The sequence below is a fragment of the Trachinotus anak genome, unplaced genomic scaffold, assembly GCF_046630095.1.
Source record: "Trachinotus anak isolate AG129_WGS33_773 ecotype Australia unplaced genomic scaffold, CSIRO_AGI_Tana_v1 ptg000002l, whole genome shotgun sequence".
NCBI classification, from domain to species: domain Eukaryota; kingdom Metazoa; phylum Chordata; class Actinopteri; order Carangiformes; family Carangidae; genus Trachinotus; species Trachinotus anak.
The window spans coordinates 3,776,070-3,790,966 of NW_027273853.1; the positions used below are offsets into that span (position 1 = coordinate 3,776,070).

Below are 14,897 nucleotides of genomic sequence, written 5' to 3' on the forward strand. Positions count from 1 at the left end.
TAATTGTCTGGTCGTCAGGGGATTGGACTATTGATGAATAGATAATGCTGCAGTTAACATCATCACCTCCATTTACTCAGTTCAAAGTATCACAGAGTGCATGCATCATGATGATGAAGTAAAAACACATTGTTGCACCCAGCAGGTGTGAAGGAGTCCTGTCCTTTCTCTCCACAGGTACCAGTACCCCACCATGGACCAGCTGGCCGGGATGCTGCCCACTGTGGTGCAGCACTTTGGGTTGGTGCTCTGTGCTTTCAGATCACATCTCCCACATTCATTCCCACAGAGCCAGTGTTTCACTAGCAGCCATCTGCGGGGACTTCATGTGCTTCAGTTTTTCTCTATTGTCCCTGCTGTCTGACAGATCTGTCCCTTCTGTGCCACATTGTTTTTTTTATTAATTTATTGGTGAAAGAACATGATAAACAGAAAGTGACATAAAGACATTGTTACCACAAAACCATAGACAGACAGTTGATGTGACAAGGTTGAATTATGTTGGTCATATTGTGGGTAGAGTCACATATATTTACATATATACACAGACAGTGTCACAATAATAATCAACACAAAACATATTATGTGAGAAATGTTCAGATTAATTGAAGAAAACTTGAAAAATGAAGCTCTGCTGTGCAAAATAAAACCAATCAAAACCTGACATTTAAATGAGCAAAATTGTCCTTAGTTTTTTTCATAGTTCTCACTGAAGTATTAAACACAGGCCAACCTCTTATTCCTGAGCAGTTCCTGTAGAAAACTGAGTCAAGCTGTTTCTTAATTTTAGATAAAGCACCAGCCACAGCTGAGACCTGCAACACGTCTCTCTACAAACATGAATTTCAATCTGTGCTGCCAACAGCACTTCTCTGTAATCTGGCATCTCAGCAGGCTGTCAGAATCCTTGTATCCATCAGTGAAGATGAACCATTTACAACAGTTTAGTATTAAAACACAACATCTAATAGATTGTTGATGTTTTTAGATTCAAGAGCATTGTTGGGATCGGCGTTGGAGCTGGAGCTTACATCCTGGCCAAGTTTGCTGTAAGTCAAGTCCTGGTTCTCCTGCTCTGTACTGTGATGTAAACTGATGACCTGTTGAGAATGAGCCTGGTGCTGGATGCAGGTGTAGACGTTCAGGTTTGATATGTCCCAAATCCTAGAAAAGTCTGAGATGAGTTTGTGTGTCTGCTGCTCTCAGCTGATCTTCCCTGAGCTGGTGGAGGGTTTGGTTCTGCTCAACATCGACCCCAACGGCAAAGGATGGATTGACTGGGCTGCCACCAAGGTGCCTGTGCTTTACTGTATTCTAGTGTTTTCAGTGGGTTCATACAAGCTTATAAATCCAGACCTGCCTTCTGTTTCCTGACAATAATACTCTCCCTGTCTTTCCCTCCAGCTGTCAGGTCTGACCAGCACTCTGCCAGATATCGTGCTGCCACATCTTTTCAGCCAGGTACGCTCACTGGACGGGAATCAGAGAAAAACAAGACAGGAAAACTGACATTCCCAGTTCTCCAATCAGAAACTTTATTTACAGAAATATTTGTTAATCTATATCTAAACAACATTTTTATTGTTAATGTTTTTTTACCTTTTCATCTGAATGACACAAATCTTTCTTCACCCTTCACCTTATAATTTATTCTTGTATCTTTGTGTGTGTGTGTGTGTGTGCGCGCGCGCACAGGAGGAGCTGATGAACAACACAGAGCTGGTGCAGAGCTACCGACAACAGATAAACAACACCGTCAACCAGTTCAACCTGCAGCTCTTCTGGAACATGTACAACAGGTAGAGACACACACACACACACACACACACACACACACACACACACACACACATATCATTCATGATGTCTCTCCTCTTGCAGTCGCAGGGACCTGGAAATGAACCGCAGTGGGACGGTGATCAACGCCAAAACCCTGAAGTGAGTCTGCAGACACAGATTCATGAATCAGTGTTGAACATAAACCAGTTGATTCAAGCAGGATCATCAGGAACATCTGAGGTTAATAGTTACAAAAAATAAGAGTTGCAGAGTGGGAGGAAGCATTTCAGGTTCTTTCCTGGTTCTAAGTCGTTGATCTGCCTCATAGAGAATCTGACTCACTGTTTGAGCTCTTCTGCAGCTTGGATCAGCATCAAACTCTCCACATTATATCAGCAGACAAAATGATTCAAAACGACATTATAAATGTTATGGTTCTTTGATAAAAGAAATCAAAGGTACAAACTTGTGCACAGTAAAAACTACAACTCCCAAGATTCCAACAAGAAACATGATTTTTTTTTAACACATAAAATTGTGTCATGTGATCCAGTAGGGCAGCAGCTCAGGAGCGCACTGTTGAGAAAACTGAAAGTTGTGATAGAATTTAGTAGCTGTGACGACAACTTTTGTTAAAAAATGCAACAAGATAGCATTTTGAAGTTTGAATAATAATAATAATAATAATAACCTCCCCCTCCCCCTCTTTCTATCTTCTCCTAAACCCAACGGGTCGAGGCAGACGGCCGCCCACCCTGAGCCCGGTTCTGTTGGAGGTTTCTTCCTGTTAAAAGGGAGTTTTTCCTCCCCCCTGTCGCCAAGCGCTTGCTCATTGTGGGAACTGTTGGGTTTTTTTCTGTAACAAAGTAAGGTCTTGACCTTACCCTGTAAAGTGCCTTGAGATAATGTATATTATGATTTGGCGCTATACAAATAAAATTGAATTGAATTGAATTGAACCATAATAATAATAATAAGTGGTGGTGACGACATAAACCTGTAACTGTACGTACAGACGTGAGCAGCAAGAGTGAAAAATTTCTTCTGGTTGGATTATCAGGGACGCTATTGAAGCTTGTGAGCTCTCTGACAGACAATAAATAGACAACTAGCAATGTTTGATCCAAACTTCCAAACTTTATTTAAAGGGGCTGCAAAGCAAACAGACACGTCAACTGGTAACTTAGTGCCACCTATTAAACAAACAGGGACATGTCGTAAAGGATGGGAAACCTGCCACCGCAATTATCGATTTCTACTCCGTTGTTCTTGGGAACAAAAGTTTACATGGTGGTGTTCTCTAGACTGACGCACTTCTATATTTTATACCATAAAGTTGCCTGGACTTTAACTTTTTTCTGACGTCCACACTGCCACTCGCTGCCAAGAGCTGCTGGCTCACATAGAAAATGAAGGACTCCCAGTCACTTTAATGTTCTCGCCACTTTTGTTCTGAATGTACAGTCAGGTTGTTTTGTTATTTGGGAGACTACTGGGCCTCTGTGTCAGTAACACTGAAGATATCGTTTAAAGAAAGATTTATTTTTCAACTCCATCAACCATGACATTCACAGACAAAACAAATATTCCGTGAACATAAAAAGATAATTAGGAGAATCCTATCAGTGATGGAAATAGTGACAAAAATTATTAGTTGCAGCCCTAAGATGCAAAATCTATCTAAAATGATACAGTCCTCCATCTATTGGTATAAACATTTAACATGGATGCTGTTTTCCTGCAGGTGCCCTGTGATGCTGGTTGTAGGAGACAACGCTCCTGCTGAGGAAGGAGTGGTGAGTCCATCATCTCTCTTCTCTTTGTGCCTTCATCTGCTTCACCAGCTCCCTGCCCTCTTAACTCTTAGCTCCTTTAATTCACCCATAGAGAAGGAGGAATATCAGTGATGCTGTTAACAGTGGGACCCCCCCCCTCACCCATCCTTGCTCTCTTCAGTCTTTTGTACCTAGCGCGTAAACCCAGTCAGTGACTGTTTGTCCTCATTCAGGAAAGCGGAAACAAGTCAGCCAGCAGAGACCTGGTACAGTCCTGCTGCACCCCCGGGACTCTGTGTGTGTCTGTCCATCTGTCTGTGTGTGTGATACATGCCTTCAACAGATATGATGTGCGTGTGTGTGTGTTCTCCTGGGGCCAGATGGCCACATTCTGTCTCTGGTGTTTCCTAGTTTGAAGTGGCCCAGATATTTATGCTTCTGCACCAGTTAATCTTCTGCATGTTCAAACTGAACTCAAATCACTCCTCTGTCAGAGGGAGGAGGAGGAGGAATGGGACAGAGGTGTGGAGGGAGGGCGGGAGGAGGTGTTGTTATAAACCTCTTGGAAAGAAAGGAAAGATGGAGGGATGGAGAGTGAGAGAGGGAAGCAGAGATGTAACCAGAGGTTGTTGTATTGGATGTGACAGATGGAGGTCATGTTAATATTTCATATCCACTGATATGACCAGTTGATGCTGCTGTGTCTGCTTCCACTTACATGCTGCATCCCTCTATCGTGTGTCATTCACACGTTCAGAGATTTATTACATTTATTTTAGACACATCCTGCTGCTGATATGAATGTTCTGATGTTTGCAGAGGGTTTGTAATTATTGTCTGACAGTGTATCTGCAGATCCATCTCTTCATTACAAACACATTTTAATAACTTTAAAGAAAACATTTAATCGGTAAAAACACAGAAATACATTACATGCATTTCAGCTGAATATTTTTTGTTTCTTTATGTTTGGCCAGTGAAATGTGTAATTAGTTTTTCTAAATGAAGCATCAAAGACTAATTACAGCAGGAAAGCAGCAAAACATGTTCCAATATATGTGCCCAAGAGTGTGGATGGTCATTCATTGTGTATGTGTAAATATCTGTCTGGTGTGTGTTCTCACTCGGGCTGTGCTCTCAGCGGCTGGAGTGACTCATCTCTGCAGCTCACTGCAGTATGTGGGTCACTCGTGGGCTCATAGCGTCTCTATATAAAGACTGGACATGCAGCATATCCACAGCTCCTCTCCACTTCCACATCCTGATAGTGTTATACTCCACAAAGCTTCTTGTTGCTGTAGCTTTTTTTTGTCTTATTCAGTTCAATCTGCTGTTTTTGTCTTAAAGGTGGAGTGCAACTCCAAACTGGATCCCACCAACACCACCTTCCTAAAGGTACCTGCAGCTGCTGCACATTCACTGAAACAGCAACACAGATGAAAATGCATTTTATACCCAGTGTAGACTTAAAGTCTCACACAGTGTTTCCAGCATTAATTAATTAAAACAGGTGTTTTCGCTTTAGGACAAAATATTCTTCAGATAAGATGTTTTTTATTATTATTTTGCTTAGGAAATATGAGAAAGGAACACTTCTTCTATTTCTGTGTGAACAGTGACAGCAGACAAAATAATTCTAATAGCTTTAATTTACACTAAATATTATAATTCTGATTTATCACCAGGCCTCAGTATGTAGTTGGCATTACCAGTTATGGGACTGGCCTTTTTTTGAAGCCATTTGAGGTGCGGAGGTTTCTCCATAGGAGGATTGAAATTCAGAGGATGTTGGGGTTTACTACTGTAACGCCTTGTAAGATTTTGTGCCAGCAAGTTTGTGTCAGGAACCAGATCTCTGAAAGGCAGCGGAGATTTGTGGAAACTGTTGGGCTCCCTACCAGGTGGGCCATGTTGGAGCAGCACATAACTCTTTGAACCACTCACAAATGTCTGTGGTTCTGACAAGTTATATGTAGGAGCTTGAGCATCTTGAAGCATGTAGTAAGGCATCAGAAAACTATCAAGTTCACTTTGGACTAGAGGACGCGTTTGTCCTTTAGAGTCAGTGAATTCGTTGTTAGATAACTGTAGTTCCTTGGTTGAAAGTGGTGTAAACATTACTCTGACATGTAAAATAGTAAACATTTATTTACTAATTAGTCTTCATCGAAATGAAGTCCCAAAAATCCAAGTTTAAATAAGAAGATGAGTGAAACAGAATAAGATTAACAAGGCAAATCTTTTTAGTTTAGTTATTTAGGTGCACTGGCAATAATGAAAGAATCATATTAATAATAAAAGTCATACATTGGACAAAAGAAAAATAATCTTTGGTGCATTAGAGAGACAAGCTTACATTGTGTTAGATGAGTGATTGCAGGTGACTAATCTGAACAGTATAGAGGAGACAGTATAGAGAGGGGGCGATGAGGGGGCGATGAGCGTCAAAGCTCTGCAGGCAGATTCACAGACACATGAAATCTTCAAACAGGATTATTTTACTGCTGATGTACAAGTAAAATTTAAAGCAAATGTGATGCATAATGAATCTGTCCAGTCTTTCCAGATGAAGTAATTGTCAGGAAATGTAAAAAAAAAAAATCACCAATATAGAATAGATAGATAGATAATAGAATATGTTGTTTTCGCCATAGGTAAGTAAATAAATCCATTTCCACTTCAGTGAAGAGATGCATAAACTTTGCTCTGTAGCACAGTTGTAGAGGGACAGGAGATCCCAGATTCAGATTCTCAGAAACATCAAGAAATATATAAATAATACATGAGTTGCCCGTGGCAGCAGAACAGAGGACAACAGAGAGAGAGGCTGTGTAGTTGTGAGCTGTTCGCACTGTGGTTGACTGCTGCTCTCTCCTCCCGTGGCAGATGGCTGACTCTGGTGGACTCCCCCAGCTCACACAGGTAACACACCAACCACCAGCTTTACACAGTCAACACAGTGCCGTGTGATGAAGTGAAATAAAGAAATCCAGACTATGAATTCATCATCATCCATATTTAAAATCCTCAGCTCCAAAATCAGCGGAGTGAAAACTCTGACCTGTTGTTTTGCAGCCTGGAAAACTGACTGAAGCCTTCAAGTATTTCCTGCAGGGAATGGGCTACAGTAAGTAACCATGACAACACTGTAGTCAGCGAGAGAGAGTGTGATTTTGTTTGTGTGTGTGTGTGTGTGTGTGTGTGTGTGTGTGTGTGTGTGTGTGTGTGTGCGTGTGTGTGTGTGTGTGTGTGTGTTTGACCAAGTTTTTCTTAAATTGTGATGTCATGTGCTCTGTGCAGAGGGATATGAGTTGTGTTAATCTTGCCCTCTGTCTCCTTGCCCTATTTTCTCAGTCGCTTATGTGAAGGATCGGAGGTTGAGTGGAGGGCCAGGTATTTCCTCCTCCCCGTTCACCTCTGACCTCTTACTGCTGCCCTGTTCGATGACATTGGCATTTTGAAATTTATGTTGATTTCATTTTGTTATTAATACACTATTTTGGGCTGTTGTGAAATATTTACTTTTGCTGTTTTGATTTTAATTGCAAAGACATTAAACCTCATCTTTGTTCAGAAATAATTTTTCCTCCCATGGAAAAATATACTGCCCTGACCTCCCCTCCCCCATCCCTTTACCATTGCATCTCCAAGACTGCTCTTTGCATGGCCCTCAGCTAGCTTAGAGCAAAGCCTTTTGGACCAAGTTTATGACAAATGACTGTCATCATCTGTAAAGTAATAGTTTAGTCTTAAAGGAGAATTACCTACAGAACACTAAATATAGCTCCTGTAATTAAATAAGAAGTTAGGCTAATTAAAAATACATAAACTGCTCACTGAACACAAGGTTGAAATCATAAATAGTCCTCAGGGTTATGAAGAAAGTGCTGAGGCTAAATTTCATAAGCATGATACACAATATCAAACATATGAACCAAATGTTATATTTATATTTTATATTAACATCTGGGGCTCTGAGCTCGGGGCTTTTGTTGCACACGATACAAAGAGCGTGCAGTGTTAATGGAAGCAGACCTTGACATTTTTACAAGAACCAGCAATTAGTTGGACTGACATGATGCATTTAAAGCTGGAGCCAGTGTTTTTGAATTAAAGCTGCTGAGAGAGGTAATTATTTTAAGACCTTAGTTACAACTACTTCTATTTAATTTATGCTCAGACATATTCAGTGTTGCCTAGAGTTTCATTATTGTTTATTCCTGTCTGACAAATGAAATTAAGTCACGTTTGTCAGCTCTTTAAATCTGCACTAATAAAAATGTTTATACTAATGATCGATCAAATGGTTGTTTATAATGTGACAGGGGGCACCACCAAAGACAATTATAACCAGCCCCTCTATTCTCCTCAACTGTTTTAGTGTCCTATAGCTCATTGTTTTGGTTTTCCAGCCCACAAGCACTACTGCCATAAAACAGCTGCTTTCTAACGGAAACCAAAACCTGAAACTTAAGCTAAATCTTAAAATGCATAAACATGACACATGAAAGGTCCTGGAAAGTGCCATGGCATTTACTGTATATGTCATCCTGTGATATCGCGCAGACAAAAGAGATCTCAAAGTCAGGTGGCCAGGGACACAACTCTAAATCAGTGCTAATGTTGCTCTGTGTCTACTGGAAGTGTAAGTGGGAACTCTTTGCTAATGATTGTAGCTTTAAAAGCAAGTACTGTATATTAGTGTTTTGTTTACATTTTGCTTTGCTGCCCCTGAGTGGCCAGAAAATAAATCAATGCTGCTAAGTCACTGACCGCACCATTTCAACTGTAGACTGCATCACTTGTGTTGAATTACCTACAAACAAAAATAGTCATTGGACAGTTACATTAATGTTAGTGAAATGTAAATGCTGTTTTCTTGCATGAATCCTACTTTTTTTAATTAATTATTATGATTTTGATAAGACTAAAGCATAACAATCAGAAACAGGATTAATACACAGAGCTTCAGGGTTCATTCTTGACTTTGGAAACAGCAGCTAACAAAATAACCTCAACTCAAGGCCCATTGTTCCCTTGGTCTAACACAGTGAATTATTTGACTAATATTAATAAATAATTTAATACAATTCCATAATAATGGCGTTATACTCCTGAAGGAGAATGAAGTTTTATAAAACATAAATTGAGCCCTGAAATTCTCCAGCATGGTGCTGACAATGTGTCTCTGTGTAGACACATTAACCAACAACTCACAGCTGTTGTCAACTCCTCACCGGCAACACACAGGGATAATGTGTCGCTCTGCACATTAGCATGTTCTCCCCACATCTCCCCAACATCAACTGATCTCACAGTTGTCTGCAAAATGTATGCTAATGCTGAAGTACTCTTTTTATTTGCCCCCCTTCTCCTCCCCGTCTTTCCAGTGCCCTCCGCCAGTATGACCCGCCTGGCCCGCTCCAGGACGGCCTCCCTGACCAGTGCCAGCTCCATGGATGGGTCCCGCTCTAGGGCCTGCACCCACTCCGACAGCACCGAGGGAGTCGGCACAGTCACCCACACCATGGAGGTGTCCTGCTGAGGAGCCACAGAAGAGGGGAGGGAGGGAGGGAGGGGGTGGAGGAATGGAGAGAGAAAGAGAGAGGGATGAGGGAGATGGGAGAGATGGTAGAAGGAAAATGTTTTTAAAAAGGAGGAAGGACTGAAGGTGTGAGACATGATGGAGGATAGAACGAGACAGTAACAAGAATGAGGGGTCATAAACAAGGTGAAGGCAGCTCTCTCTGTCTGCCACCCCCCGCTCCCTCCGCCCCCACAGTAAAATATCATACGTATTGCTACTAAAACACCCCAGCCACCACTTTTAAATTTCCACTTCAACTCCACCCCCATCTTAGCCAACTGATTTTGTTCTTGAAGTGTCATTCTTGTGTTTGCTAAGTGTCTCCTCATTCTTTGCCTGTGTCCCTTTTTAAAACCTCACCCTCCCGCCCCACCACCCACCCCCACAACAAAAAACCCACAAAGAAAGTAACCCAACAATCTACACAGCAACATGTGACAAAGAGCTGCTGTTGATACTGTGAGGTAAAAGTGCAGGTATGGACAAGGGAAAGGGAATTTTTAGGGGCTGCCATAAAGAAAAAAAAGAGTAATGCATCAGTATTTTTGGAAGCAATGTGTGCTTTTTGTTGTGGTACAGAAGTGTGAGGATCTCTCTCTGTGCTTATTTCTCTCCATGAGTGACAGGTGAGCATCAGAGGGGGTGTGTCCACTATTTGACAGACAGCAGAACACAGCCAATCATAGCCCAGTGCACCTGGCGCACTTAGAGAAGACGTATTAGCTTTTATAGTCTAGGAGCATAGCTAGAGTACACCACGCTAATGTAAGATTTTATATCAAACTTGTAAACTAGTCTTAGAAAACAGAGTGGTATCATCAGCATACATGTACTTTAGGTGTTTAGACACTTCCACGCAACAGCACTGTGGAAATGCTGCTAGTAGGAGGTGTGCTACTGGCAGGAGGTGGGCTTGTTGTTTGAGGATGGATGTATATAATCATCATATATGCAAAAATATATGTAAAAAAAATCTAACTTTGTAATAATACTTTGAGTGTGTTCAGGACAGTCACAGATTGTTGTATGTGTAGTATCTGAGGCTGAACTCTTATTATCACCTGACAGGAAATTAAAGCGAGGCCACAAGCCACAAGCACATTGAAACCTAGCCACTACACCACCAGGTAGCTCTGCTGACAAATGTGTAGCTTCATCCATTTTTATTGCTTTTACCATGATAATCTGCACATGATATGGCCAAAGTATAACCAAATGTGTGTTTGAGCTAGAGGAGCCCATTTACTATAGTATGAAACAAACAATAACTAATGTAACTAAAAACTAATGTAGCAGCAAAGTTACTAAGAAGCATGCAGAAAACTAACAACTCAGAGGTAGAACTGAACATTACTCACTCACCTATACTCACTTCCTGTGAAATCAAGTGAGCATGAAACTGTCAGTATCTTACAAAGTCAAGTATTTGACTGAAAACGCACCATCATGAACTGAGTAGTTTAATGTACAGTGTTGTATGTGGCATGTAAACTTAGGAATAGAGTAGGACTAGAGTTATGTCTAATAGAGGAATATTACTGTATCTGTATGAGCTAAATTGCAAATTAGGTGCACGATATTAACACTGATTGGGACACAATTTAATCACTTGTTTGCTCTGTCACGTCTCAGCCCAGGAAGGGATGAATCAAACTTAACTGTTTCCTACATAGCACTTATAAAGCGGTCTCTCCAGAGAAATCTCTTCTCCATAAGGTGTGATGTTGTACAGAGCATCACAGACAGGCCGGCAGGTGAATGTCACCAGTTTGCTGATTGTTGAAGTTCAATTTTTCCCCCATTACTGTCACATTAGTTCAGTGTTGCTGAGCACAGATTTAAGCTGTGTGTCATCTCACATTTCTAAGACAATCCACTTCATGAATATAGGCTAGAGTAAGTACTCATGAACATGTAAATGCATGTGAATGTGAAAGCAATCATAGTACATTCTAGTTTCTGAGTAGTATCTTCATTAGCTTCTTACCTGTGGCAAATTAAATAGAGCCATTAATCAAACTGCCCTCCTCAGTCTGTATGGCCACATTCACACAGACATGTGCCCAGTGGTAGAGCAACCCCAGGGGCTGCGTTGGTGGGGGTGTGTTTGTTTCATCCACCAGTGAGAAGGTGCAAAACAATCTGGGATGTTCAGTTGGAGGAATGGGCTTGATTGGTTGTAATTGGCCAATGCAGCACCTTGCTGGATGATGTCACCTTGTGTTTTTGGCAGGAAGGCTGAAGTAGGTTCAATTTTTTGCTCAAGAACACAACATTGTTTTCAAATGACCACACCCTCCCACGCCATTGTCGCACTTCCCCATTGAAAATGAATGAGAAAGGCTGCGTTCTTACATGTAAAGCAAATGTCTGTGTGAACTCGGCCTAACTCTCGTAAGTAGATGTGGTTCTGGCCATAGTCGGCTCTTTGTGGTCTCTAACGTGACAATCACACTCTGACTCAAACCAAACCAGACCAAGGGGACCGAGGCAGAACCAGGCTGACCCGACAAGCCCTCATTTCGGGTCGCCACCAAAGAAATCGCAGCAGCCTCCCCTTACAGCGTCCAGCTCCTCTCTGTGGACATACCAAAGCTACCCACACATGCATAAGTATCCGCAACCACACACACATTTCCCTGCACACACACATTTTCACACACCTTAACTCAGCTGCATGGACTGGGCTTTGGAAGGGAACTAAGCCAAAGAAAAGACTTGAATAAAATTCACAAACAAGTAGGAATCCATTGATATCTGTTTAGCGTGTATTTTGATGTGCAATGTAACCATAGTGTCAGCAGTACAGTACATGTAGCCTATATAAGTATAGTTTTAGACTAGCGATGCTGTGCACTGTTGTCTGCTATAATACTGGACCACCTTGCTAATGGTGATCGGAGATTGGGCCCCCTGGTAATGTACCGTATTCATGTACCATAGTCACCTTCTGCTGTTTCCAGTTTAACAAAAAAAACCCTTTGACCCCGTTAGAGGGGTGTAGCTTCCAATCGCTGAGGTGTGCGCTTCCCTGAGGCGGCCTGTAAGGGGCGGGGCTTTTTTGGAGCCATTTGGGCGCCAAGCTTGGAATGTAGGGCAACCCCCAGCCATCTTGACCCCCTCACCACCATCCCAACCCCACCTCCAACTCCCCCATAAAAAAAAAAAAAAAAAAAAAAAAACACAAAGTGCCCCGACTCTCACAGGCAAGCCCAGCCGCCACCTAAAAGGGCTATCAGCTGAAGTCACTTTCTGAAATACTGCTGGTGTTTGTGGTGTTTCTGTGCACCAGGGGGCCCTGAAGAGCAACGTACTGGCAGAGATTACACTTTTTTTTTTACAGAAACAGGAAGAGAAAGGATTGTTACCAAAACACAGAGAGAGATTCTGACCTGAAAAACAGTGAACGAGTGAATGTTAAAGGAAAGACTGTGATGCTGTTGAGGCCGGAGAAATTATTGTTGAATTAATTAACGTTGAAATGTAAAATCCTGACTTGGGGAAAGGAGAGATTATGAGAGGACACGGGTCTGATCTAACACCTCAGTCAGTTCTCAGTTCATGAACACTGAAGTTTGCATGTAGCAGAGTTTGTACATGATAGTGTTTGGTTCACTAAGCTATTTTCTGCCGTTTACACTTTGGTTTCCTCCTACACTACTTCTGCTCAGTCTGCCTGGGGGTGCTCCTGAATGTATTTTGTCCTTTTCTGGAGTGCTGTACAGTATTGTCCACCTCATCCTCTCAGAACCCCGTCACTATGGTTTGCGCTTGCATCCCTGCCTCCACATCTTTCACATTTAGCCCTGTACATGAGAACCCAGCTCCTCCCTGCTCCTCCTAAATGTCTACAAATAGTGAAGTTCAGTAGCGATTTTTGAAGGTCGACACCTCCTGTAAACTGGCACTAGATCGGTTTGTATAGACCTCGGTCCTCCTTGCACTTGTAGATACTTTTTATTTAGTGAGCAGGTTACCTGAACTGAACACTTTAATGCTACTGTGTTGTGAAGATCAACATGTTTCTGTTCTTCTTTCCTTGGAGTTTCTCTTTTTTCTAGGCAACATTAGGGTGTAACCTCATCTTGGTATTATATATATTACATATTGGTTCATGTCTACTGCTACTATTCTCCTTCTTACTAATATTATGATTGATTTGTATAGAGCAATAAGTTCTTTTTTTCTCGTCTGGATTGTTTCATATTGTGGGAGTCTTCCCTACGGGCTTGTTTCTATTCACGTAAGTGGAAGGACTCTTAGGGCGTGTTCATACTGGTACCGTGCCTGAGTACGATTGGCCCCCTCTCCACTACCCCGCCGCTCAGCCTTCACATTAGTAAGGCTGTTCCATACCCGAGTACACTTGTATGTCTACACACTCCAATAGTGGTAAGCATGGCAGTGGTATGCATCTAGTTGGTTTGCCATCTGCCAAAAAACACAGAAGAAGAAAAGCACACTTGTGTCATCAACTGCGCAACATTTGTTTATGGTGTCGCTCCAGTGTTGTTCTGTTGTACCCATGTGCATGTAAATACTCTCAAATTGCACCATAAATCTCGGCATTTTTGTGTGTAGTGTCCACTTGTGATTGTATGTTTTTGTCAAGCAAATATTTAAATTCTTCATTAGACCAGAGAGATCGTTTTGCGGCCATTTCCTTGAACGAGATAATTGAATAGTTTATACGTCACGTTCTAAACAGACATCCACTTTTGGTTTTTGGTTTTCACACCTAATGTGAACCGTACCCGAGGATACATGAAATGTATTCAAGACCACCTTTTTAAGTGGACAGGTACGGTACACGGTGTTCACACTAATGTGTTCACACAAATCAAACAAACTGGACCTGGGGGTCAAGTGTACTCGGATCCGGGCCTGGGTCTCTGATGTGAAAGCCTCCTTAACTGCTTTGTTGTCATTCAGATGTGTACTATTAAGTTTAAATATATTATATATAAATACATATACAAAGTAAGCTGTCTCTGTCCATGTACTGATCAAGTAACAAATATGAAATAAAGACTTTATGTCAGAATTTAAGGAGTCAGGTGCTGAGTCATTTTCTCTCATGTTTTCCATCTGTCTTGAAGTGGAGCAGCTCTCACCTCTGTTGTGACTAAAACACCACATTTTATTTGTTTTACATTATGTCATCAACAGACACCACCCTTATTACAGGACAGTAGAGTGTTAGAGGTGGACCTTTACTCTATTTCCTATAATAATATGCCACACATAATAATGTGTGTCGGTTTATTTAATAAAACCCAGCTAATGTTAATTTCCATATGAATATAAATAAATAAATATATATATATACATACATACATACATACATACATACATATATATGTATATATATATATGTGTGTGTGCGTTTGTCTGTGTGTGTCTGTGTCTGTGTGAGTGAGCATATGTATATATAGCATGTGTGCAGAATTCAGGTGGCATTTTGTAAGTAATGAAAATGACAAAATGTTTGTTGTTTGAAGTTTCACAAAACATCCAGCAGATGGTGGTATACACTGCAAAATTAAGTAGCCTTTAGTACATAGCTTGGAGTTGTTGATGCATGAGATTTTATTCTGAAGGACAGATGTACGGTGCCAGATGTGGTTTTTGCATGGGTAGAGACTAGGCTGACACAGAAACAATTTTAATGTTAACTTTAATGTTATATAATAGACTTAATTTCCAGATTACTCACTCTATCACTACCAAACCAGCATGTTCTTAAGATCAATATA

The 14,897-nt window shown here is 41.3% G+C and overlaps 1 protein-coding gene across 10 annotated transcripts in view; it reads left to right on the top strand.

Moving 5' to 3' along the window:
- The window catches only part of ndrg4 (NDRG family member 4), a 59,280-nt gene extending 45,095 nt beyond the window's left edge, over positions 1–14,185 (top strand). For 8 of the 10 annotated variants that reach the window (XM_071490716.1, XM_071490726.1, XM_071490744.1 and 5 more), the window contains 12 exons: positions 178–240; positions 989–1,049; positions 1,207–1,293; positions 1,405–1,461; positions 1,696–1,799; positions 1,882–1,938; positions 3,524–3,575; positions 4,902–4,949; positions 6,441–6,476; positions 6,630–6,681; positions 6,909–6,947; positions 8,945–14,185. In XM_071490716.1, the coding sequence (XP_071346817.1) occupies positions 178–240; positions 989–1,049; positions 1,207–1,293; positions 1,405–1,461; positions 1,696–1,799; positions 1,882–1,938; positions 3,524–3,575; positions 4,902–4,949; positions 6,441–6,476; positions 6,630–6,681; positions 6,909–6,947; positions 8,945–9,099 (811 nt within the window). In that variant the 3' untranslated portion in view covers positions 9,100–14,185. The remainder of the gene's footprint in view (positions 1–177; positions 241–988; positions 1,050–1,206; positions 1,294–1,404; positions 1,462–1,695; positions 1,800–1,881; positions 1,939–3,523; positions 3,576–4,901; positions 4,950–6,440; positions 6,477–6,629; positions 6,682–6,908; positions 6,948–8,944) is intronic. The other 2 variants (XM_071490735.1, XM_071490787.1) reach the window with 1 other exon arrangement.
- Positions 14,186–14,897: the final 712 nt, after the last annotated feature.